At 37.0% G+C, this 26,642-nt stretch overlaps 1 protein-coding gene across 3 annotated transcripts in view; it reads right to left on the reverse strand.

The window, feature by feature from the left end:
• Positions 1-1,838: 1,838 nt before the first annotated feature.
• Positions 1,839-26,642, reverse strand: part of GXYLT1 (glucoside xylosyltransferase 1) — a 35,076-nt gene continuing 10,272 nt past the window's right edge. For all 3 annotated transcript variants that reach the window (XM_054802593.1, XM_054802584.1, XM_054802601.1), the window contains 6 exons: positions 17,066-17,240; positions 15,970-16,095; positions 14,850-15,101; positions 5,752-5,875; positions 5,244-5,416; positions 1,839-3,713 (listed from right to left, as the gene is read on the reverse strand). In XM_054802593.1, coding sequence (XP_054658568.1) covers positions 3,552-3,713; positions 5,244-5,416; positions 5,752-5,875; positions 14,850-15,101; positions 15,970-16,095; positions 17,066-17,240 — 1,012 coding nt within the window. In that variant the 3' untranslated portion in view covers positions 1,839-3,551. The remainder of the gene's footprint in view (positions 3,714-5,243; positions 5,417-5,751; positions 5,876-14,849; positions 15,102-15,969; positions 16,096-17,065; positions 17,241-26,642) is intronic.

Genomic DNA, 26,642 nt, shown 5'->3' on the forward strand with positions numbered 1-26,642 from the left:
GAGTAAATAAGCAGCGGTGTTTCATTCCTATTTTCCCTCAAAATAGGAGAGCCCAATAATGCACATACAGATAATTCATTACATGTCCAGCTTTGTCTCTTACATGTTCTGCTTCTAAACATTCCAAGCAGACACAGACCCTTCCCTCCTCCCACAATTACCTTGCAGTTATTTTCTTTTCCATCCTGTCTAGATGGGAAGTATACTTTGGGAGGAGGAAAAGCCAGACGACTGGTTTCTCAGTCATCCCATTACAGAAAGTGCACAGACAGCAGTGTGGAAAGCCTGTGTGGTTGGAGTATGTCTAGTATGCACAGAAACCTAGTACGAAATAACAAAAATGTTGACAGTTCGGTTTTCCAAACAACATTTTGCTAGAAGTTTATAGCTTGACCAAATTTAGGTCAAAATCAGCAAAAGGCAACTCCATATTGCTTTAAAATCTGTTTAAAATCAGAACAAGGAAAAATAAATTTTCTTTTCTTCTAAACCTTTTCCTAACCTTTACATGAAAAGCTTACCAAAAACAATTCAACTGTCATTAAGGTCACCTTCAGCCTAAATTTTGGCACAACTACAAATAACTGGAAAGACATTTTCATAAGGCTTATACAGCCCTATTAACAGGCCAAGGTACAAGTACCGCATATAGAATCACAGAATCATTAAGGTTGGAAAAGACCTCCAAGATCATCAAGCCCAGCCGTCAGGATAAGGATGTTTTAGTCTCACTAAGGGACAGCTGGCCTTTCATACTACCTAGAAAGAGAGAGAGAGAATTTCATACAAATGAGATAACACATCTTCAAATAGATCTCTTCTATCATGAGACCGTGATCCCTTTAAACAGAGACAGAATAATGGCACTGTGATACGGAGACAAGTCAAGCATGAGGAAGACAGATTTATGTTAATTTAACCTGAATGTACATTTCCTGATGTTTACATTTTTCTATGAAACTTTACACTTCTATTAGCATTAAATAATTGTATAATAAATAAATCAGTAAAAATAGGATTTCTAAAGTTCCATAATTTGTCAGGTCCTATTTTGTTCGTTACTTACTATGTCTGCAGAAAAAGCAATGTTTCTAAAACTAGACAGCAATAAAGATTCGCAGGCCTGATGTAAGTTTCTACACTTCTATGCAATATAACCTTACAAATCAAGTATTGAAATGTTTGGGACTATAACTGATTTTATCACAACACTTGGTTTTCCAGTCTTCTTACTGTCTCAAAATGTTTTCTATGTAAATCAGATTAGGTTTTAAAGGCAGGTCATCTTTTTACATTTAAGACATAGGGATTACAGAACTAAAAATTTATTCTAAACAGACAAAGACTCTGGAGAGTTAATGGAAGCTACTAAGCACTTGATGTTTTTCAAGTTATCTAAAGTGTTCATGAGAACACTTTGGGAATGGATAGTTGAGGTGAGCAGTTTACGTTTATATTAATAACAAACAAAAACTATGGCATAAGGCAGTATATTCTGCTATTTGTCATATATGTTAAGTAAACATCTCTTGAAGTAAGCACAAAGATTTTTTTTATCCTATGATAAGCTTCAATATTAACCCTTTTCATTCTAATGCCCCACAAAACCTGAAGTTTAAAGTGGGAAGGTTGCCGCTAATGTTCCCATTCCACTTTTTTTTCTAAAATGGCTCATTGGGTTTTAAGCAGTATCTTCACATGCATACAACATACTAAAAATCAATTCAAAATTGAAAGTTTCTGCAAAAAACCACAAAAACGGGCTGAAAGAAAACTTTTAAATAGAAACACACAGTACAAGTAAAAAAAGCCGACGACAAATTGATATAAAAAAAATCAGTATTTATGTAAAAAAATAATGCATTGCATATTGTAAAATCAGTCCATAACAGTTTTCACCTTCACACAGATTTCCAGATTTTCGGACTTCAAAAGGTTACACAGCTAGAAAAAGAGACTGTAACTACATGCGAGGCAGACTGGTTCCTAGTTTCCATCCCAGAAATTTACACCCTGAGCCAGCAGGGAGATTAGGAGCAGAATATAAACTCTGCTTACAATGGAGTGTGTTTTTCTACTGCTAAAGCATTCATCCAGCTCACATGGATCCAGGAGTCAGAGCCAGCCTGCCCTGCACAAAGAAACAGCCACAAAAATGAAGCTTCTAAAATGGGGTTGGGATGAAGGTGCAAATCAGTGAGCGGATCCCCCATGTCCAACACACAGGAACTTTTCTGGAATCCAAAAACTCACTTAATGAAGACTTCATCTCAGTTAAGACAGGTTAGCCAAGGTCAAATATACTTTACAAATATATTTCATACCATGCAAGTTTAAATAACATTTTACTGTAACACTAGAACTCAGCCTTTTTCTTCATGTTTTTCTCTGGAAAAAAGTTTGTATTACATAAACAGAATGTTGTTTGTTTTTTTTTTCACTAAGATAACTAAAGAAAGCCTAATCCTTACCTGTTGTAAATCACTATCACCCTATTGACAGTAACACATTCCTGTAGTTGAGGGTCTGCCCCCAAACTGCTTTAAAGCCATGTTATTAAAAAAATATGGTAACAGGATATATTCTCTAAGAAACCCATCTAATATACAGTCTGATGAAGCGTCATAACTCATTACAGCTCTTCACCTTTAGGTACTAAATACTCTATAATAATCATCAGGTAATAATTCTTAGTAAGGAAATACAACAGTAAGAGTTTTCCACTTTTTTTTTTTTTAGTTCCAAAATGCCCTATAAAGCTGCAAAACCATGTAATTTTTAAAAAGTATTATAAAACAGACAACTTCAAACTGAATTTTTGCTAAAAACCCCTCAACTCTGCTCTATCTTTTGGCCATGATGGCTCAACGATGTTGAAACAAATGCTGTACATTAAAAACTCTCTGTATCTACAGAGAAAACTAGTATCACATACTAGTTATTCATTTCTCAGAAAATCGTATTTATAGCGTGCAGTTTACATCTAAGATAAGCAAAACAGATTGTCAAAACAGTACTTCAACATGTAAGAGATGAACATATAAAGGCACATACAGATTGTCAATGATTATATCACATTTCTTTGAAAACAGAGTATTTTCTGCACTTGTAAACAACTTTGTTTACATAAAGGCTTTACACCTTTAAAGTGAGGTTAGTGCTGCTGACTCAGTTATTGCTACATTCACAGTTTAACAGAATTTTAGACAACATATGAGGTACAATCCCAAATAGAGCCATCTTCATTTCTTCCTTGCTCATTTGATCATTAGATAACTGAATTATGCTGATTAAACCACAGAAGCCAGTAACACCCAAATCATCGGATCCAAGATAAACATTAGCAGTGATTAAACTTCAAAAGAACAAAAAGTCACCTTTGCAGAAAAAAGTTCCTGTTCTTCATTACATTAATATTTTCTTCATTTTTATGTATGCTAGTAAACTTTTATCTGGGCACATTAAGAGCAGATTCAAGCCATATTAGATTTTTTGCACGTTTTGACCAGTATGTTAATTCAGTCTCTTGATTTAGCAGCTTGGAGTAAAAATCACCTTCCCTTTGATCTTCTGGCATACAAGTCTCTTATGCTTTTTGTTAGCTGCTTTACAAACACTTTGTATACTCTTCCACAGTATGTATGCATGGTTTTCTGTAATTCCAGTTCTAGGGGCTGCAACAGGGAATGAAAGAGGTCATCTCCAAATGAATACTGTAAAGAGGTTAAGAAAAGAAGATTTTAAGGTCAGTATGGAAGAGCATCACTACTCAGAGTCATTAAAGAGTTTTATAAAAATGCCTTTGAATATCTTACTTGCTTTCTATAGGTTTATTACATGTTTTTAAGAACTCAGAGAACTTCTGAATACAGTATTTGAAAAACACCTCTAAATTACAGAAATATTCTCTAATGCTTTCAATAAGCCCAACAAACAATATTAAAAAAAAAGCAAGCAAATGAACATATCCAGACAGACAAGGAGGAAATTTTAAATTACCTTATTAAATTAAAAATTTACAGACCTAAAATTATTTCTGGTTATTTGTTTGCTGAATAGTAACTTTCTTGAACGACATATAACTTTATAACTTAAGGAATACAATTCTTATCAAATTATAATGAAACACCAGTATGAAAAGTGGTAGGGCTAGAGTTTCATTAAACTGAATGATGGTCAAATGTTTAACATGGACATGAAATAAAGAAGTCATTAATTCAATAGTGCAATATTTTTTTATAAACAAATGATAAGCTAAAACAGCATCTCAAAGTAACATAATTTTGTTCATCTTATTACTATTGAATCAGCAGTGTTTTACATACTTTCTCTGACACATTCATAAACCAAATGGGATCATAAATAAAAAGAAATAATTTTTTCTTCTGTTTTTGACAATGCTCAAAGGAAACAAAGAAATCGTATTTTTATGGAAACACATTCACTTTCCCTGCAATGTATTCTCAGACCCCCAAAAGTACTTTTCTTCATTTTTATATCCATATGACAACATGTAATAAAGCACTATTAAAATATACTATTGATTTTTGAAGGTTATACACACACAATAGTCTGCTACATTAAAATGTGCATCAGTGCTAAATTTTACAGCACTTCAGTGAGTATACTGATGTAGTGATAAATAGTTTATTAGATGACTTATTTGCAGAATGAAAAGAAGTCACTGTACTCAGTATTTAAAGGAACAGCAACATATTCTGAATGTCCAGAAAAGGCCAAAACACAGTATAAAAATTTATATGTATGTATTTTTTCTACAATCCAAATCTAGCTACAATTAAATGTTAAAATGTTGCAGTAAAAACACACAAACTTTAGGAACAAGAAGGGTGTTTTCCTGCTTTTTAAAATCTCCAGAAAAATGAAGCTTCTGGTGATCTATAAATGCACATACAGTTTACTAGATGTATTTATTAAAGGAATGGGAATAAAGTCTTTTAAATAAAGATTGACAACTACAGGGAATGTTTTAGAATTCTAACCTAGACATAGTCTACACAACATTTCAAAAGATGCTTGTCACAAAAGGAATACATTGGAATTCTACCCAAGCAGTAACAAAAAACTGGTGAAACACTTAACACTACTTAAAAAGAGGAAAAAAATTACTTTGTTGCAATCAAGGTAAGTATCAACAAAACCTACAAAATGCATGCAGCACTAGATAAAAACACATTAAAAAACTCCCAACTTTGCACAAGTACAATGCTGAAAACACTTACATTTTTTATTGCTTCATAGACAGCCCTAAAAGTTGGTTGTTTATCATCGTGGTAAACACCTCTGTTTCCATGAAGAATAAATATACCTTCTTCTTCAGCTTCCTTACAATTGCTTCCATAGATGCAGTGGTCAGGTCGATAATTCCATTGGCAAGGAAAGACATAAAGACTTTCTGTGCAGAAAAATGAGAACTCTGGATTAAGTATCAAAACTGTTTCAGGAAATACATTAATCTTCTCTTTTCTTTCTTTTTTTTTTTTTTTTCCCTCTTAAGGCTACTTCATATATTTCTGTACAGTTGTTTTGAAACCTAGCAGCTAATTACATTCTAGCAAGCTCCAATGCTGACTCTCAAAGTAAACAGTTTCAGGAAACGAAAGTATTGAAAAGTCCCTTTAATGCTTTCATTGAAAAGTCTGCTAAGAGAGTATTCTCCTGGATTTTTGAACATCATTCATAGAAAAGATCAACTTTGTCATGTTAGACTTAGAATCAATGTGGATTTACCTGGATTGTGAAAAAACATAATGTTCAATAGATCCTGATCACCCCACGTTATGTTCAACTTGTACTTCTTCAGCAGTGGCATAAGAATTTCTCCCCACTGTAACCGGACTGGTGTCATATCATTCTGTTAAACAAAACGAAGCAAAATAATGCACGTTCAGGATAATTACACCTATGTATCTCAAATATATAGATGATCTCTTCCCATTAAACAAAGGAGCACATCTAAGGAAAACAGTTAGACATTTCCAATATGCTTTACTTCTCAATTATTATCTTACGATAACGAAAATTGCATACATCTCCTCCTTCCATTTAACTGCCACATTAAATTTTTGTCTTTGAGATTTCCCTCAAATATCTTAAAACAAGAGTTCTAAGAAATAGCAAGGTTTTTTACACAGCAGTAGGATCTAACACAAAAACTGCATTTAAGTGGCACATGCAAGTAGATGGGCGCTATTTAAGTATCCACACTTCACGCAATTTCTCTGTCTTTATCAGAGTAATAATATACACATATTTTGAAGTTAACTTCAAAAAATTCAAAACAGATCAATATAAAATTAATTATTAAATAGTTCCAAACATGTACAGATAAAAAATATTGGCTACAAAGCAGTATAGAAAAATATGGAGATCTTTCAAAGGTTTTCAAAAGAATTTTATTGAGTTAAACTGATTTTTTTTTAGTTATTGAACTTGAACTTGCTCAGCAAAGGCACAACTTCTCACTAGCAAAAGGCAGTAAGACTCTAAACTAACAGCTGTTACTTAATTCCCAAATCGTTGATTTAGCAAAATCACTGCAAAGGAAAAGGAGGAGTTCTTCTAAAGGTTTGGCTGAGGAGGTGCTACTTGGAGCAAGCTGGCCTACACTAAATTCCACGTTACCAAAGGGGTTACCATCTGCAGTGTAACAGGTTACACATTCTAAAGCTGATTTCTTATCTTTACACCACATTTAAGCTTAGCTAGAACAGAAAAGGAATAAGGCTGCTCACTCTGTACCTTCTACTTCAGCTGGGAGAGTGAGGATGGACTAATAGAAGTCCCAAAGAGAGAAAATTCCTGAACAAGTACAGGATTGTACCCTTGATTCCTTTTAGCCAAGTTGCCAAAAAAAAAAATTAAATTAGAACTCCAGTGATTTGGGATCTGTATACAGAAACACCATGTTACGAAACACAAAAAATTACCAGGAGCAAAATATTCGGGTTTAGAACTATAGTATCAAAGACTTTCTTCTCCGAGCTTTCCACTGACAAACTAGAAAATGCAAAAAAAAAGTGCAGTTCAGTTTTTAGTCTTTCCTCAAATCATTTCAGCCATCAAAAATGAAGGGCTTTCAGAACTGATGACTAAAAAAAGAAATACTATCAGATTTCAGACAAGCATTAATACAAAAAAGATCTATAGCTTATATTATGTAAGAAGCCAAACGGAATATTACAGTCCCTTCTGTCCTAAAAAATTTATGACTATGATTGCTTGCAAGTATTTGATGAAAGCAGGCATAAGAAATGCACAAGAGAATTCTTCTCTAGCAAGAATTATCATTAGGCTCAGTGCAATGTGATTAAACAAAAGAAAACACAGGCTTAACACCAAGATAAAACCTTTCAAAAAGCGAATCAATTGGACTGAATCACAGTGGATAAAGATTACACCCTCACCTGAACTTTGCCATCCATAGAATACTGACCTAAGGTTTAAATTTAGTCTCAGTACTAAGAATTAAAACCAGAATTAAATTAGCTCACTGATACCAGGATAATCATGATAAGAGAATATACAGTAGTAAATAAAGTTTTAGACTAACCCACAGAAATATTACTTTAAATTGTTGAAGTCGTCATTTCATATAATTTTCATTTAACTTGTATAGTTTAAATAGCAGTGAAATCCAGAGTATATCCCAAGGAGATGCAAAGCAGGTAACAGCATACATCACATTGCCAGATGTCTAGAAGCAATACTATTTGACAAACAGTGCTATCAGATTTAAGAACTGGAAACTAATATTTCAATAACCTTTGCATAAATAGAAAATTTATATATTAATTTATTAACACTGATGTATAATGAAACCAGTGTAGGAATCACAGAGCAAGAGAAACTATCCGAATGGTTATACAACCTCCCCCCTTAAAATTCTACTGTAACTTCTAGTGAGGTCAAACAGTGTGAGAAGTAGAATGCTCAAGTTCAATCAAAATTGATGACAGAACTGCTTTTCAAAAGTACTCAAGTAAATATGAGAAAAGTACCTCTATCATAACTTAAAGATTTCCAGAATATAAACCTGCTCTCCAATATTCAACAAGTTGCAAATAAGATTAAAGAGGTTTAAGAAAAAAAACCCACAATGGTAGTGGGCATTTCGGTGATGCATTTAAGCTGATACAGACAGGCTCTTCAGAACCCTCAAAATTCCAGGGGTTTTTTTGAGGGGAAGAAAGTATGTAAGAACAAAATAGACATAAAAACATTAAGAAATCTTCTAAATGTGTTTTTTGGGGGTTTTTTGTTTTGTTTTTTTAAATGCTGTGCTTTAATTAGTTTGGTCATTATTGATTTCTGTGCCAGAAGACTTCTGTCTGGCCAAGTCAGACTTACAAGAGCTTTCACATTTAGCCTGTAGCAACCCAGTATTACATCTCTCAATTCTAGTAGGAAAATATAAAGTTGAGGAAAAATATTCAAATTATACAGCAATACTTAAAGAAACCACAGCTGTGTCCCACAGTTGACCAGTTATAAATTTCCTTAATGCCTTAAGAGCAAGTCCTCTTCCTTCTGGTTACGTGACTCTATCCTGTTCTGGCATTAACAGTGTAACACTAACACTTACTCAATGTTTCTGTGAGCTGATTTACTTCACTAACGCAGAAAGATTTCTTTTTTCTATTTAATTGAATCATAGAAAGGACCAACAAACACTAGAGGCCAGGATGAAATAAACAAGAAAAGCAGGAAAAAACAGCTGGTAAGAGGTGGGAACCTTCCTTTTAGCAGCAATTACCTTTTGCACAGGCTCGCCCTGTTTCTTGGAACTTGCATCGGGTATTGGGGCAGCTACAGAGGTGGCTGCTGCAAGAAGCTGCCAGAAACTTCCCCCACGTCTGATAGAGCCAATGCCAGCCAGCTCCAAGACAGACCCACTGCTGGCCAAGGCTGAGCCCATCAGCCATGCTGGTAGCACCTCTGGGATAATGTATTTAAGACAGGGGAAAAGTTACTGTGCAACACCAAGAGCAATTGCAGCCAGAGAGAAGAGTGAGAATACGTGAGAGAAACAACCCTGCAGACACCAAGGTCACTACAGGAGGGGCAGGAGGTGCTCCAGGCCCTGGAGCAGAGATCCCCCTGCAGTCCCTGGAGAAGACCATGGTGAGGCAGGCTGTCCCCCTGCAGCCCATGGAGGGTGATGGCGGAGCAGATATCCACCTGCAGCCCATGGAGGACCCCACTCCGGAGCAGGCAGATGCACCTGAAGGAGGCTGTGACCCCATGGGAAGCCCGCACCGGAACAGGCTCCTGGCAGGACCTGTGGTCCTGTGGAGAGAAGAGCCCACGCTGGAGCAGGTTTGCTGGCAGGACTTGTGACCCTGTGGGGGACCCACGCTGGAGCAGTCTGGTCCTGAAGGACTGCACCCCATGGGAAGGGCCCACCCTGGAGCAGTTCACAAAGAACTGCAGCCTGTAGGAAGGACTCACATTGGAAAAAATGGTGGAGGACTGTCTCCCGTGGGAAGGACCCCACACTGGAGCAGGGCAGGAGTATGAGGAGTCCTCCCCCTGAGGAGGAAGGAGCAACAGAGACAACGTGTGATGAACTGACCACAACCCCCATTCCCTGTCCCCCTCTGCCACTGGCAGGGAGGAGGGAGAGGAAAAAAAAGAAGAGTGAAAGACAAGAGAGAAAAAAAGAGAGTGAAGTTGAGCCTGGGAAGAAGGGAGGGGTTTGGGGAAGTTTTTTTAAGATTTGGCTTTATTTTTCACTACTCAACTCAGATTTGATTGGTAATAACTTAATTTTCCCAAGTTGAGTCTGGTTTGTCCATGACAGTAACTGGTGAGTGACCTCTCCCTGTCCTTATCTCGACCCACAAGCCTTTCATTGCATTTTCTCTCCCCTGCCCAGCTGAGAAGGGCAGAGACAGAGAGGCTTTGGGGGGCACCTGGCCTCCAGCCTGGGTCAACCCACCACAGAACTATAGCCTTAAGCAATAATGAATGGTTAAAAAAAAAGCATATAATGGCTTAGATCATAGAAACTCTCTGTTCTTTTTTTGTCTAAAGCATACCCATGAACCTCTCCTTTGCACACACTATCTGGAGTTACTTCATTTGGGGCTTACTGCTTTCCATGACTGCCCACGTCTCAGGCATCACAACAACTAATTTTCTTAATAAATTTCGTAACAGTCACTGTTCTCTATTCACAAAGCCTCACTGGTCTAGGACTTTTTGTTGAAACACCCTATCTGTGCTATTTGCTACATTTCTTTCAGCTTAGAAGTATCTATATGTATACGAATATTAAAAAGTCACCTACTATTACCTCTTCCATCTCCTAAATACACTTGCATGTTTTACATTCCCATTTTCTAACTGCTGCTTAGCAAAGACAACAGGCAAGAAGCTTCATTACCAATTTTAGTCTTACATCCAGTTATGCACTGTTTAATGACCACACTATATTCAAGTAACATATATGTGCATATATATGTATACATACAGTTCATGTATTTGTACTGTATGTACAAAGAGTCTCAAAACACACAAGACAAAGACGACAGTTGGAACCAGGAGTGACAACTTCCATTAGGCCCCGTAGATAGCCAAGTAGCTAGGATGCTTGTCTGAAATGAATAGGCTTGACAGTCCTAGGAAGATTGAGACTTGAATAAAAAGGTGGATAAAAGACGACTTAATCCTGGAGCAATACATGGAACTACAGGTTTTCTCCTACCCAGATGAAGCACTATAACCATTGGCTAAAGTCTCTGGTTCCCCTTTTTATTTATTCATCTTCTGGTTGCTCCTGACTCTTACAAATCAATGTGACAACAAAAGATAGGTGCTGAACAGCCTCAAGCAGCTCAGCCTGTAATTTTGGGCTGAAGAAACTACAATAGACAAAGAGCCCACAGTTTTAAATCCATCCTATCGGAGGAATATCCTGATCCAAAACGTCCACTCTTTAGACAAGTGCTCTAGCCGCTAGACGGTCATACAAAAAGGTCTACAGACAGCTTTTTAAAGATACAAAAATTCCCAGAACTTATATACTCCTTGAGGAATTTGTTGAGTTCCCTGAATGAATATAAACAAATTCAGACCTTCCTATAAGACAATGAAGCATCTTCTAGTTCTACAGTTTTTGACTGGAAGAGTTAATAGGAGACAACATTGGACAGTATCTGTAAGGTCCAAAAGCATCTGCAGTGTTGCTGGCAAGGGTTATTAGGACAGTCCCTACCCCTGAATTTGGTTTACCTCTCTTCTAAAGGCTTGAGACTACTAGCTCCTTTGCTATCAGTCACAAGGGAAGCCATACACTCTCAGGCCTACCATGTATAGTCTCAGCTACACTAAAACCTTTTCAAAGTTTTGCTGTGAGGCTTGCAATTTTTTGTATTGACCAATTCTCCTTTTAAGACATTCAAGGAACCTGAAGATGAAAACAAAGTCTCTGCAAGTCTCCACAAACAGAAGAGCTTTTGTAATAAAGCTTGTGATGCTCCGCAAGCTTGTGGGAGCACACTCTAGGTACTCTAGGTTTTGGGAACAGAAACTAAATGGTTCCCCCTGCTGAGCATTCTCTAAGCCAAGATCTCAATAATCAATATTGTATTAACAGAAACCCATTTCCTGCTTAGTCATTATGCAGGCTGCACTATCTAGCTATGATATGAGAGGAGAATGAACAAGCGCTATCATTCCTAAGTTTCAGATAACCTAGTAGCTTTGATTAGACATCCTCAAACTGTTCTGACTGGGCTGAGCGTGCCACCACAAGCCTGATACTAATGGACACTTCTCCAGTGTGTCCAGTAAGTAAGTGGAAGGACTCAGTCAGCAGCATAGGTTAGAAATCATGAGGTAGTTTCCTGTCAGAAACAATTCTGAGCATTCCAATACCGAAAAGTCTCCACTGGTAAGTATGGTGGTCACTGGCAATAAGTTCTAACGCAGAGTCTTAGCAAGCCAGTCACACTGGAGAAAGTAGCTATCTCTACAAATTCAAAGCTTCAACAAATAACAAACATTACACTTCCCAGAAATGTACAAAGACCAAGGCAAAACACTTGGATGCTCAGCTAGACGCTCTGCATTTCTTGTATAAGGGCCTGAAACATACTGGGACAAGGTTTTAAATCAAGAAGGGTATCCAAAGAAGGCATTTCAAAATGCTTCAGCCGAACCAGAAAATCCATATATGTAAAAACACCATGTATCCAAACATTGTATCTGTGTTTCTTGCTCAAGATAATCAGACTAAGACTCCAGGAAAAATGTACAGGATGATGAAAGCAGGGTGGAAAAAGGTGTAGGAATGGAAGGAAAAAGAAAAATTTAATGGAAGACAAAAGTTCTCAGCAGCCATGTTAAAAGCTGCACACAAAAAAAAACCCCAAACCAACCCCCCCAAAAAACAGGTATACATAATACGCCATCTTTTTTACTTTTTTATTTCTTACTATCGAGCAAGAGTGAAAAACTATTTTTTTTATGTGCTCCACTAACTTCAAACGTTTAGGAATAGCCACAGTGCGCACACAAGTATTCCTGGACGAGGATGAGGTTTAGAAGACATGAGAAAGCAAGGGCCAGAAGCATATATGAATCAGACACAGAAGGGGAAGTTAAGTTTGAAGTGACAGTAAAGCCCTGGGAAGGATGCCAAAGAATGATGACTAATGATTAAGGGCAGAAAATGCTGTATTTCTAACATTTTAAATGACTGAAGCGGAGCAGGGGAACGAGTTGCTTGCGTTTTTTAATTTTTGGTAATTAAAGCCATCAAAAAGAGGTTTGAATCATGTGCCTTGCTACTGGGAAGCTTTACTCTGTTTCTGCTTCCTTTTCTCAAGTGAAAGGTCATAATTCTCAGTATTAGCATACTTGCACAGCACTGGGTAGCTCGCTCCAATCTCAGTTCCTTTCCCTTAACTGTATGAATGCTAAGCCTGCAACTCATCAGGCAGGCTTGCTTGGTACAGTAAAGTACAATTTGAGAAAGAGTATTAAGATCAATGTTTTCAGGACAACTCGAGATTTTTTTTTTTTTGTTCCGATTCCCCATACCAGTTAGACACAATCTTCCTCACTACAGAAATAAGTTCAGTGGCCCACTTAGCCAGAAACCATACATCATGTTAGGTATACTGAAGTTTGCCAGGAGGATCATGAGAGAAGTGTATGAATTTGTTCATTGCCTTCAGCTGAGGTCTTACAAATCACACATATTTGCCCCCATAATAAAAAGCAATTATAAAAAAGCACTTCCTCCAAGGCTGGCTTTGGTTTAGCAATCTGACATGTATCATTGCAGAATAAATATACGACACAGGAAAAACAGGAATATGTAGTAGGTATTTTCAGGGCCTGGAAAACACTTCAGCCCTCTAGTACCAAGGAAAAGCGGCAATATTCCATTTTGAATTTTAAAATATTCATGGATGATTTCACCTACTTAAATCTCTATGTATAGACTTAAATTTAAAGAAACAACTGGGTTTAGGTGTTAAGGAACAAGGCACTTTATATTGTCCTCTAAAAAACTACAGTAAATTTGAAAGACAATTTTAGTTTCCTACGTAATCTGTACAGTTTTGAAAAAGTTAACTCCAATTTTAGTAAAAATGCATTAAGTTTCCAATAAATTGATAACCTAAGTTGCACTGAGAAGCCCAACCAGAATTCTGGCACAGTATGAATAAAAGACCAACCTTACTCTCAGAGTTTACCACACTAAAAATACTTCACTACACAGAAATCCATTGTCAGAGGTTAAGATATACACAGTTTTCAGTCCTGTGTTTTTCTTGTTATACTTCTCAATATTTTCATTTCTCCAGATGCTACAATCAGGAAAACAAAGTAGACAATGCAAGATTCCACTGATGCTATATACAGGCAAGTTTGCTTCTTGGGAAAACTACAGCTATACACTATAGCTACTGTAACTTTATACTTTAACTACCACCAAGATAATTCACGCTCCATTTTTCTTAAATTCACTGTATTTCCATAACAAAAATACATAGCAAGAATGCAAAGATGAAAGTTAAATCTTTCTTAAATTGAAAATGAGGAAGAAGTAATGTCTACTGTAAGTTTACATTGCCTCTTATGGGTGCACTTCCAATAGTTTTTACTGTACGATTATTTTTCCCTAATCAAACTTCTCTTAAACAGAGAAGTACTTTTTCCCCTAGCATAATCACATAGCACTGCTTTGGTACTTGTGTTTCAAGTGTGTAAGAAAAAAATTTCCATCTGTGAAGCAATGACCATTTCTGATGCTGCACGCACTGCTTTAGTAAGTACCTTCACGATGAACTTAATTCTCTACAAAAACTATGACTTCAAAGTAAATCAAAAGACACTTAAGGTGATAACCACCTGCTTACAATTTAAAAGATCAAAATTTGGAAACCGTACAGTTAAAATAACTTACTAAATGTTTTAGCACCACCTCCTGGTCATACTACTACACATGTTTTTAAAGTTAGTTTACAGTATACATAAACTGTTTTCTGGGATCTCTACAGTGAAGAAAAAAATACCAGAATATCTACTGACAAATATAATTTACAGCAGACTGTATCAAGTCACAGTATCCCTCAGAACGAAGAAAAATTAAAACAATCACACAGACTTGAAATTCACGAATTCCAAGCCTTATGGTGAATCATATTCGAAAGACACAAGTTCGATACTATTTTAAACACCGCATATTTTTAAAGCATTATTCCAATTACAAGAAAAATATTTTGAAAAATACTGTCCCACATGAACTTGAAACAGGATTAGAATTAAAAGACACAAATCCACAGAAAATTCAATAAAGGCAACAGACATACCTTGAAGTACTTTCTTCTGATACGTGTCATATTCATTAACATGACTCCAGAATTTATTCCAGTTACTCCATAATAGGGATGTCTAGCAAAGCGATTATACCATCCGATACGAGGCTCTTCATGCTCTGGTGCCATTGCAGCAATTTGTGTGGAGTTGAACTTTCCCAGAAAAGACCAAATATCATCAACAGGTCTCAAAAACAGGATGTCGGTATCAACATACAGTAGCGAATCCACATTTTTGAGGATTAACTGTGAGGGAAAGAAGTTTAAAACCAAATGTTTAAGTTCGATTGAGCTTCTCTTCATAAAACAGAAGTTGCCACCATTACACAATAAAGTTTAATACATTTTTGTCATATGCAAATAAATTCACTTTAGACTGACAGTTTGCCATCAATAAATCTGCCATCATTCCCTCTCCTCTCATTTTGGAGAATTTTTGTAGAGTGAAACAGAGGTTTTATATAGAATGGTAATGCGAAAGCACACAGTTTCCATTGTATATCCCTGGGCTCCTCAGGAGCATGTTGCAGGCCAGGTGAAACATTGCCATAACAGGAGCTCCTACCTTCCTCCTGTTCCCTTGCTTTCCTATGCGTCTAATCAAACAAGGGAGAAGTATAAGGCAGCTCCAGAAGAAACAGTAGTTGGGAAATAGCTGACACTGCAATAATTTACCTAGCCTGAAGTATGATTTCTGAAGTGTCTTACATCAGCAAAGAAAAGGCTGCAGAAAACAGTCTGGCAACAATTGCCCGTTTCTTGTTTCATTTTCTCTAACACATCTCAGACCCACGCATGCAGGAAACTTTCCAACTAAATGAGGAGAGGAGGTGTGATAGATCCTTCTCACCCCTCAGAGGATGATAGGACTTGTACGTCTCACTGAGGATACCGTGCCATAATGCAGCAAGTGAGAAAAGGACTTCTATTCCATAGTGTATTAGTGCCACAGAAGAAGGTTAAATTCATAGGGTTTTTTAGGATGTTGTGAAAGTAACTTTTAGGAGTAGTAGTACTTCTCAATGTAAAACTAAACAGAAATTAGATTAACAAGGACAGCTTGATGCTTCAAAAACACAAGACTTCTGTATTGTCCTGTTACAGAATAACTTACTGGCAAGAACAGCCTTTGTGAAGCACATGGTTTAAACAATTTCTTCCATTCTGCTGCACTCTCATTTGGAAATGTTATTGGATATAATGTGTAATTAACTTTTCCTTCATAGGGGAAGTCATCAAGCTATGTGAAAAGAAGAGACCACAAAAATTACTTCAGTTCAATTTATTAAAAAATCAATCCCCCATTCAAATTGATAATTGAACATAACTGCAACACCTCCCTTCCATAACAGAAACGCTTCTTTAACTACAAGAATCTGTCTACTATTCAAAATGCTTGAACAAAAAGTGGCACCTGCAGGCCACGATGAAGAAAACACATCATATCAGATCATACTCAAAGAAAAGCAAGTAAAATAAACTAGTATTTACAAAAAATAAATACATCAAATAAAAACTTTTTCCCCTCTGAACACATTTCCCCAGGAGAAATAACAATGAAGTCTTCCTCAATTTAAAATAACCTTATCCAATTTTTGCCACAGTTACTGTTCATATATTAGTATGTATAACATACTAATGTCACAGTTAGCATGACACTTTAAGCACAAAAATAGTAAAACCCTCCATAGCTATATACTAGCCAGCTTCTAATAAAACCACTCCAGTCATAAAGTTGTATTCATTAACATTCATTTACTGAAGTTAGACATAACGCTATCTACCATTTTCAAAGACTGATGTTTTACTTTGTTTAGACAATACAAGGCTGACTCCTACTGTAAGCACAGGAACAAAAATGGACAGATCTACATTTTCTCTTATAAAATCAACTTTAAATAAGATTACACGAGATAACCGCTTTGTGTTCAGAACATCAGGTTTGTATTTAACAGATTCAGGGTGACAAATCAGGAAGTTTTGGTCTGTCTCTATGAAAAGCTTTGACATCAGCCATTTTTCCACAGGGGGAAAAAAAATTCAAAAATCCCCATCCAACATTACAAAAGACTTGCATACTACCTTATTTTTAGACCCTCGTACCTTTCTGCCACTATATCGAACAACTACTATCCAAGAAGGAGTATATATTGCTATATATGACTCAAATTGTACTACAAATTGATAAAATAAATTATTTGGGTACTTACTATGTTTTTGAAACTCTCATGCAGTTGGTCCTCAGCAAAAATATGAAACTGGAGAGGTCTGATGCTGAAAATAATGGCTGATCTCAACATAGTAACAGTCTCCTCCAGTCTCTCACCACAGGCAACCACTGCTAGATGCATTTTCTCAGACGGATGTGTTTTCATATAATCATATCTGATACAAAAATATTTTTTCATTTGACATTATTTCTAGCACAGGCTTAAAGAAAAGCTCTACTATTTACTGCAGCATGTAATTTCACAAAATATCCTTTATCGTATTTAAACCAGCAAAGGATAACTCAAACAGAACATACAAAGTACAGCATTACACCTCATAATGTAGGCTTACTATTGTCATATTCACTCCCATCATCCCAGCTTAGGAGGGAGAAACAAGGTATGGAAGAGCTATACAGAAAATAAACAAACAAACGTTTATTTTCTTAGTAGTCTTCCTATCCATTACTAGCAAGGAATTCCATCAAAATTGCTATGTTAAAAGAAAGATCAAATGAAGTTACATTGACATGTGAAAGGCTGACAGCACATTAAGTCTACGCATGGGTTCATTTTCTCCTCTTTCCCTAAACTCAGTACGGAGACAGGTAAACATCATAAATATAGCAGAGTTAAATTCAACAACAAAAATGAGATAAACCCTACTTTTAAGAAGTTGTTAAGAACATTTTTGAGTGATCTAGGCGTTTTGTCCATTTTCTGCTCCAGTAAGTCCCTTCGTCAAACCCATGCTTCAGGCTTCTCCTAAGCACTGGCAAAACGCAAAAAGCTTTCTCCTCCCATCGTGCAGGAGCATGACTTGCTTTGGAGGGGTGGGAAACTAACAGCTCAAATGACTGGGTGGGATGTCCTGGCTCTACCAGTGGTTCTGGAAAATCCCTCAGGTACACTGACCACATGCACTGCCCATGTCCTTGGGGCTAAACCTCTGCAAGTCGTGGGGACTGGGATGTCACTTCTGCCTGATGACAGCTCTCCGACAGTTATAATGAGAAGTGCCTGGTATGTATTATACAAGGTACATTTGAAAGTTATTTCACTATTTTAATACAATAAGCTAAAATTATCATTGAGTAAATATCATTAGCTTGGTGGCAAACACAGTGGGCATACTAAATCTAAAACCACATTCCCCTGGATTTCATGTATTTAATTATTCAGAAAAGCTTTCAAATGTTTTAAAGATATGTCAACTCAAAGTCAATCTTTGAAACAATATTCTGTGCTTGAGCTATTTGCAAGGACTATGGGAGAGAAGGGGGGCTAATTGAACTAAGAGTATCTGAAGGTTTAAATTACAATTTAATTCCAAGTTATGCAGACAAAAAAAATTCTGAAGTTAGAAAATACTTTCCCAAACTAGTAACAGTAGAGAAATGCCTGGCAAACATACCACCCATTCTTAGAAATTTGCCAAATAGAGAGACACTTCAAAATAGAAATTAACAGATGTGATTCTTAGCACATAATCTCCACCCAATTTATGTAACTAAAACATTTAGATGCATCCAAGTTTTCCTTTAAATTGACAAAAGATACTACGTAAATGTGCCTTTTTTCTTTAAGGCATGGAAGAGCAAGACACATTATTTTGAGTTCCATGAGGCAAAAATATAACCAAAGATATCACTGTAAAACTGCTGAAGTTTAATGCCATAAGTAATGGCTGCATTTAAAAAAAACATTTTGAGTTTTGGAAGAATTTAATGCCCTGGAACTAAAAAAGTCCAGCTTACTAGGGATTTAAGATTAATAAAATTTTAATTAGAACATACAGTCAGTCTTAAGTCAAGGTCTGGGGCATTATTAAAAATAATATGGATAAAAGACCTCATAGGTAGGATTCAGATCCAAAATAGGACACCTATATGAAGATGCTGACATAGGACATCGTGTCCAAAGTCTCATTAAAGCCAATGGAGATGTAGTGAGCAGGATATGGAGTGCAGACAGCAATTCATCTTATTTCAAAGTAAATACCTTGGACTTGATTAATTATTTAACATAAGCTCTAGAATATCCCACCTGACCTCCAGGTGCCAGTCCAAAAAGACTGGGTGTCTCAAAGATCATGTTGTACCTACTAGTCTTAAGGAGGCGTCTAGGATACCCAGGTACTTCTCAATTAACACCAGCCGTTTACCTCTCAGCAACTTAATGGCTTGTTAGCTGGACCACTCTCTACATGCTTAAGACCTACTTGACATAGACTCCTATATGCAGACGTCTATATTCAGTTGATTTAATCCACAGACTGAAACCTTTTGTAAGTCTTGCAGCAAAACCTGAAAAATTAGTTCAAGTTAACAGGAAAAAAAAAATAAAACCAGAATCTTTAAATGTAACCAAAGCACGCCCATTCAGACCTTTATACACAAAGCTAATTTAAACATTACACCATGTAGTAAGTAGCTAATGTAAAAAACACAAAGCAAGCTGAATGTGATGAGGGTAGCTGAAACCCACAAATAAGTACACTGCTGCAGTCTGAACAAGCTGCAAGAAGCAGATTAGCCTCATCACTAATCCAGTGAAAAGGGAATTACAATAATTAAGCCCTGAAGTCATGAGAGCCTACAGTGATATTGCAAGGTCATGTGATAAATAAGGGCACAACCTCCACAAACTGCATAGCTGAAAGCCAAATTCCTGAACCACATGTAACACATGGCTTTCCATGAATAAGGTATGACCAAAATTATGCCAAAGCAACTCTAAAACACATTGAGATTCAAAGACTGTATTTTATTATTTCTGTATCTAGTGACATCTGTGAATAAAAGAATGTTTCAAGCCACACAGCAAAAACCAGACTGAACATATCATAATGCTTTTAGAGTCACTTCATTCACACAATGTGTTCTATGAGTTTCTGACTTCATGAATTCCATTTTTTAAATTTGTGCTTAAAAATAATTTTTTTTTAAAGGCAAAAAAATATTTAGAAGAAGTGAATAACAACGGAATTTCAGCTTGCACAATATGGGGAACAGCTGGACTCAGATCCTTAAGTCCACAACACAAAGCTTTATCCCTGAAGCAGATGGAGCAAGAAGCCATTGGAAAGAACAGGCCACCATTCCCTCTGGGGACTATCCACTAAAAAGGGGATGAAACATATTAGGTCTCTGAGACATATGACAGCAGGAGAAGTTATGAGACTCCAGAATTGTGGTCCTTACTCCAGGACTCCATGAAGAAACATTCTTTAGTGATTATAAGCTGCATTTGACTTCTCTGCATACAGACCACTGGCAATCACAGCCTCCTTTTTAATAATCCAGCCTCAGTGCTGCTCCTCTCCCTAGATATGTGTCTCTCTCCAGTCCGAGAGAAATCATTGCCCCATCTTCATCCAGGGACACTAACTACTTATACCTCTTGAGCTAATCCTCCGCTGCCAGCATCTTTCATCACCTTTTCCTTGTCCTCCAACTAGAAGCAGCATAAAGTTTAAGTTGTCCCGCAGAGCTTATCAGCTTGAGCTCTGCAGTCTCACCTTCAGTATTAACATGCACCACACAGAGACAGTTACCTATGCCATGACTTGTTTCACTCCCTTCTTCAATATTATGTCTACATGACTTTGGTCCTTCCCCTAATACCTTTCAAAATTATCCACCCTCAACTGCTCCCTTCTCTAGTTCTCCTTCCTGAATTTTCCAGCCCCTGTAACCTTTTTCCCCGTCTTCCCTCCATTGCTCTCCACTGCATTTAGTCGTACAACTACCTGACCAGAAGAGAGGGAAAGGAAAACCTTGCTCATTTAGACAGCCCTAGTTTTAGCACAACCTAATGACACAAGCTTATTCAGCAGTACAGATTTTTTAGCAGTTCGGTAGCAGAGTGGACCATGAGCAAAATAAAATGTATTTTACAAGAACGGTAACTTGTCAGAACCTGAGCAAGTTTGGTATCAGAGTATCACAGCTCTGGTATCAGAGCAATACCCTTATTGAACCTCGAATCCAGGTTCTGAAAGCATTAAGACACTTTCAAAAGTCAGGAGGTACTTTCAAATAAATGTTGAGAGGAAACAGCAAAAGCACAAAAATACAAATGCAGACGTTTATATGCACATTTCTAATTACCAGGAGCCTGATGTTTTGGTGTGGGAAGCTGGGAAAAGCAACAATAGAGTGAAATACAAACAGCATACTTTAGTAAGGCTTTTGGATAGACTAACAAGGAAAACTTGAGATCCCTCATTTCTAAAGAAAAAAAAACCTGCAATAATGTGGGAGTCCTAGCTCCTGTGGGGGGAAAAACTCTCTGGTAATTAAAATGGAAGAGCAAAGAATGCACCTGTAGTCCAATAGAAGATACTGAGCAGGGAGCCAGGACAGGATTTAAGTGTTTAGGGACAAATAAGAGAACTTCATTTGTCTGAGGACACTAATCACACAAGTGGTAGGGACAGTAAAAATAAATGAAATAAATCACTTGAGTGAGAGCACCACACATACTCCCATGAGTTTAGAAAACACATTAAAAACAATCCACTTTGACACTATGAGAGCAAAAACCATATAATTTAAAACACGCAGCTCACCAGCAGCATAAGGCCAGATACACGCCTTGCCCTCAAGTAGTTCTGTGCTAAGTGCAGACCTTCATTCTGTTCTGATTAATTCTGCTGTGGGGTTAATAACCTCTGACAGAGGAACATAGCTGGATATGCTCAATGAATCTGCCACAAGAAGATTTTCCAAAGCCTGTCTGTCAAGACACTGCCTTATGTGTAAAGATGTATACAGTGACACTCTATATATTAAATTAGCATTTCTAGGTCAATTAAAATTATGAAGTACTAATTTGCTAGTAAGCTACAGAGGTATGTTTTGACGGGTTGTACTCTTCTAGAACTTTCACTGCATACTAGCTGAACTTCTTGGAAAAAACCCAAACCTGAAAAGGTATCATCGCTAAAACTCACCAGCTCCATGAAAATCTTAGCTCTGCCCTCTGGACTTGGCACAAGGTACTCCTGCATACCTTGAAGGTAGGGTTCTCCTATTCTTATTTTTACCCAACACATTAAAAGCACAGGTGAGAGGGTACCAAACCCTTAGGAACACTCAGACAGCCATAAGGAATCCTGTATACAACTCCATCTAATTTGAGATCATTAAGCCTGTCCTGATCCCAGCCTGCTTTACTGAGGTCACAGTACAACAGCTGCTTCTGCTGCACACACGCACTGCCGCCTTCCGAGCTCCAAACCTTCCAGAGCAGCCGCAGTGCTACAGCATCTAGTGTGACCTGGGTACAGTTCAAGGAGTTGTCACCGTGATGGAGGGCAATTTCATTTTTCTCCTGTTTTTAATCTGCATTCAAGTATGGTGGCACTGTTATTACAGAAGGCCACGAAGGAACCAGTGTCAGCTTTAATTCCGTGTTACAAGCTTTGTGCACTAGATTTCCTTTTTCTCATCTACTGATGTACTACTACATCATCAGGAAGCTCCCTGCCCAACTTCCCTGGCAATCACAAGCTGTCCTCTCCTACTCCCTTAGCATGGCTGGGGAAGCCAAGGAAGGAAAGATTAGCATCCAGGTACTGAGAGCACAGGGTGGTATGAATAACTGAAGTAATAAATTCACATCAGTTGTCCTTTCAAATTTTACTCTGGCCCATTGAGGATTTACCATTTTTAATATAATTGCATGAGTTTTGAACAATGTAAAATTATTTGTCATTTTCTGAGAAAGATGCCACCATCCTAACTTGCACTACTAGTTTTTATGTACAACCACCACCATATCACATAATGGTAATACAAGGATGTAAGAATTATTTTGTAGGTTACAAAAAACATTTTAAAAATTATTCCACATCAAAACAAGTTTTCCTACGCTGGTTCTGATAGAGCTATAGCCTTGCTTTTCTTTGATCTCTTCTCCATATGGTCTGTAACGCACACGAGGCATGCAACATTCAGTTTCCTAAACAAGGTTGCTTAATAAAGTCTCTCAGTCCTTCCACAACATCATTAAACTAACTTTCCTTGATATCATAACCAAATGGACTAGGTTGCCAGGCTCAGCTGTATTAAAGCTGTTTACACTTACAAAAAGAACAAACAGAAGCCTACTGCAAATGTGTTTTCTTCTTCAGTATAAAAAGCTAACCACATTATCAGTGCAAATATTTTATCCATACAAGTGATTTTTTTTGACAATTAGCTTGGAAAATGCAGATTATATTCGTTAGAATATGCAGGAAAAATATTTTCATATAAACAACCTGTATTATTTCAAACCTGGCACTACAATTTGCCTGAGAAAAACAAATGGTAGATATGTAAATACAATACAGATGGCTTACTTATCACATTCTTTTTTCTTTTAATGCTTTGTGTTTGATCTAAATCAATTGATCATTAAGGAGCCTAACCCAGCAGCTTTTAATCACCAGAAAAAGGAAATAAGCAGAGTGAGAAGGCAACAAAGCCCACACTGATTAAAATGCAACTGTTAAATCATTCCCACACTTACTAGAAGTAGGATCAAGGTAACTACAGAAATTATCTGGATTTGAAAGTGATGAAAATTCTAGTTTTTACTGCGCTTCTTAACTTTTTACTACTGCAGTGAACTAAAAATAGGTCATAATCAGAGCTTATTTTGTAAAAGTATGCTAATGATATGAGTGCAGATGTCCAAGTGTCATCTATTCAATTACAAACTCAATTAGTAGATTAGGTTTGAAGTTACAATATATTAATCATTTAAAAATTGACTATAAAAGTCCTAAGCCACATCTTCCAATTAGCTAGCTAGTTTAGAAAAGTCCTGTTTTTCAGGACTGTCACAATTCATCTCAATATACCCACACCACCAGGACCTCAATATACTCAAAAAATAGTGAAACTTATTTTTTTAATAGGCAATACAAGTTAAAACCCACTTAGAAGCAACATCCAACAATTGAAATCAGGCAAGTCAGATAGCCATAGTGATGACCCCTAAGAATTTCTTCTTAATCAGTCTCAGTAGGAAATAAGCAGCCATACCAGCTAGATGACACTGAGCACCTTGAAAGGTGTACTAGAAAAAATAAAAAACCTGAGCCTCATGTCATCTTTACCAGCATTTTTTAAATTTTTTATAAAATCTACACTACTATATATAAAAATGATCTTATGCTTCCTCTATCAATGTGAAAGCTTACAAATATTCTGTACCAAAAGCACAACCCAAGATGTTCTGTCTCAATAATGTTGATAATCAGAACAGTGATAAGAAATGTGGGGGCAGAATAGCTCCAAAATCCTTCCCATATACAGCATAGGCAATCAATCTTACACTGATTAACTTAAAGAAACAAGATCCTTATTATCCATTATTAGAATCAGCAATTGCTCAGAGCTCATCGATTTCAAATTATGTTGAATTAGCTACAGCATGAGTCATACTGAAGTCTATATATACACCTCTCCTAAAAAAAAAAACCATCCAGATTCCTCTATAGGTCTTCAACACTTCTATTAAACTAACTTGAGTCTTACAAAATCCACAGAACATCAGCTGCTGCTTCGCGCTTCCTACACTTACAGCTACTCAGAGGAAATGACGTAGCAAGCTGCATTTCAACAATGTCTATGCCAAGTTCTTTCTCTCATGGATAAACAAATCCCTGTGGTTCTGGTATCCAAGAGAAAAAAGCCAACTGGCATTTCAAGTTAGAAACACAGAGAAAACAAGCTGAGGTTTTTCAATGAAAAGACTTAAAAATCCAAAAGCTGACTACCTTCCAATGTTTGGAAAACTTCACTGGTAAAGGGAAAGGAGTCATTGTAACATTGAGAAAAATTTTATGAATCTACTATTGGCAAAGAAATTCTGGCTACATGATCTGCTCCTTTGAAAAAACTCATTTGGTTAGTTTATTGAATATGCAAGAATAGAACACCAGAATCTCCATTCACAAACTGATTTATCATCTGGATAAATAGTGTTGTTCTTTTTTTATGGATTAAACCAGGCCAAATAGAAGATTCAAGATAAGTGTTAGTGCAGTTCAATGACCAGACTCTGCCATTTCTATTAAAAGCAAACTCATTGGAATTCCCATTATTTTGCTGGCACATCTATAGGCAGTGGAGTTGGCTATCCTAAGATTTCAATCAGATATGTAACTCTTAGTTTTTTCTCATGTCCCTCTCCCTATCCCAGTCTCTTCAGAGTCCAGCTTTATTCTGCACCTCACTACAACAACTGCACTGAACAAGACGACAAAGGCTTAGTCAACCCAGGATCAAAGTATTTGGAATAAGACACTACAGTAGACGTCTCACTCCTTTCTAAATGAAAGGATACCTAATTTAGAACCACAATGTTGCCTCTTTACAGAAAGAGCTTTCAAGAGGATTTATCATCACGAAAAATATTGAACTGACCCTACACATACAATCTCAGAAAACAAGAATGCTAGACTTCATTTGCTGTGGTTTATAAACTTGCATGGAATTAAGTTCATTCCTCTTCCTCCAAAAATCTGACTGCAAACTTGAGAACAACTACTAAGTATCATGTTCAAAGCATAAGATGATATTGAAGGTCTAAACCCTTCAATGCACATATTTAGTTTGAGAGTTAAACAAAATCATAACTCATATCCAAAGCTGAAACCAAACTACAACTATCTTCTGTGTTATTCCAGCTCAGACAAGGAAATGAGGCTTAGGCAGCAGGTTCAGACGCTGAGCCATTGCAATTGCTTGCTGCTATCCAAAGAGGGGGCACTTTCTCCTCCTCTCTGCCATCTTCCCCACCTCTTCTCTTACAGAAGCTCACTGCACCTTTCTGAAACCAACTGAACTTATTAAATAGAGCAAGAAATAAAGTTTGGGGGAGGCAAGGGGGCCCTCTCTGAAGTTAGAGCACCTCACTGAAGAATTCAACAAGCACCAGTCAGCACAACATATGGGGATTAATTTAATAGTAGTATATTGACAAAATAATCAATCTGAAATTATTAATCTGAACACCACATCCTCTTTACACATTTAAGAAGGTTTTTTTCTTCCAGTTTCAAAATGTATAAACATGAAATTTTTGAAATATTAGAGGCTCACTATGAAAAAAACTGCACTCGCCCAGTAATGCCATCATCAATGCATACTTCAACAGACTCATCTTCGCAGCCACATATGGCATTCTTAATAGAATAATAAACAAATAAGTTACAGCTTAAGGTACATGCAAAGGAATTGCATGGGGTTTCTCCACTTCTTCCAAGTTTCCACTTGCCTTATGCCTGGCAGAAAATCCAGAAAGGAAGTTTTCTGCTGATTTTACTGCATCACATTGTATTGCGGAGAGTTCATGAACATCATCAGGGGCAATGGAGTCAGAAGATGGCGAGACCATCTCCTCTTTCAGCACTAGACTGGCTCAGATGTCCATGGATGAATGAAGCTTAAATCACATCCTGTCCCCCCACTAAGCATAGGCTAAGCCCCTATGCCATCCACCCAACAGCACTGACATTTGGTTTAACCCCCTATGCTAAACTTCATAAAGCTAAACTCCCAAAAGCTAACCTGTAAGA

This window comes from Grus americana, chromosome 1, assembly GCF_028858705.1.
Source record: "Grus americana isolate bGruAme1 chromosome 1, bGruAme1.mat, whole genome shotgun sequence".
Lineage (NCBI taxonomy): Eukaryota > Metazoa > Chordata > Aves > Gruiformes > Gruidae > Grus > Grus americana.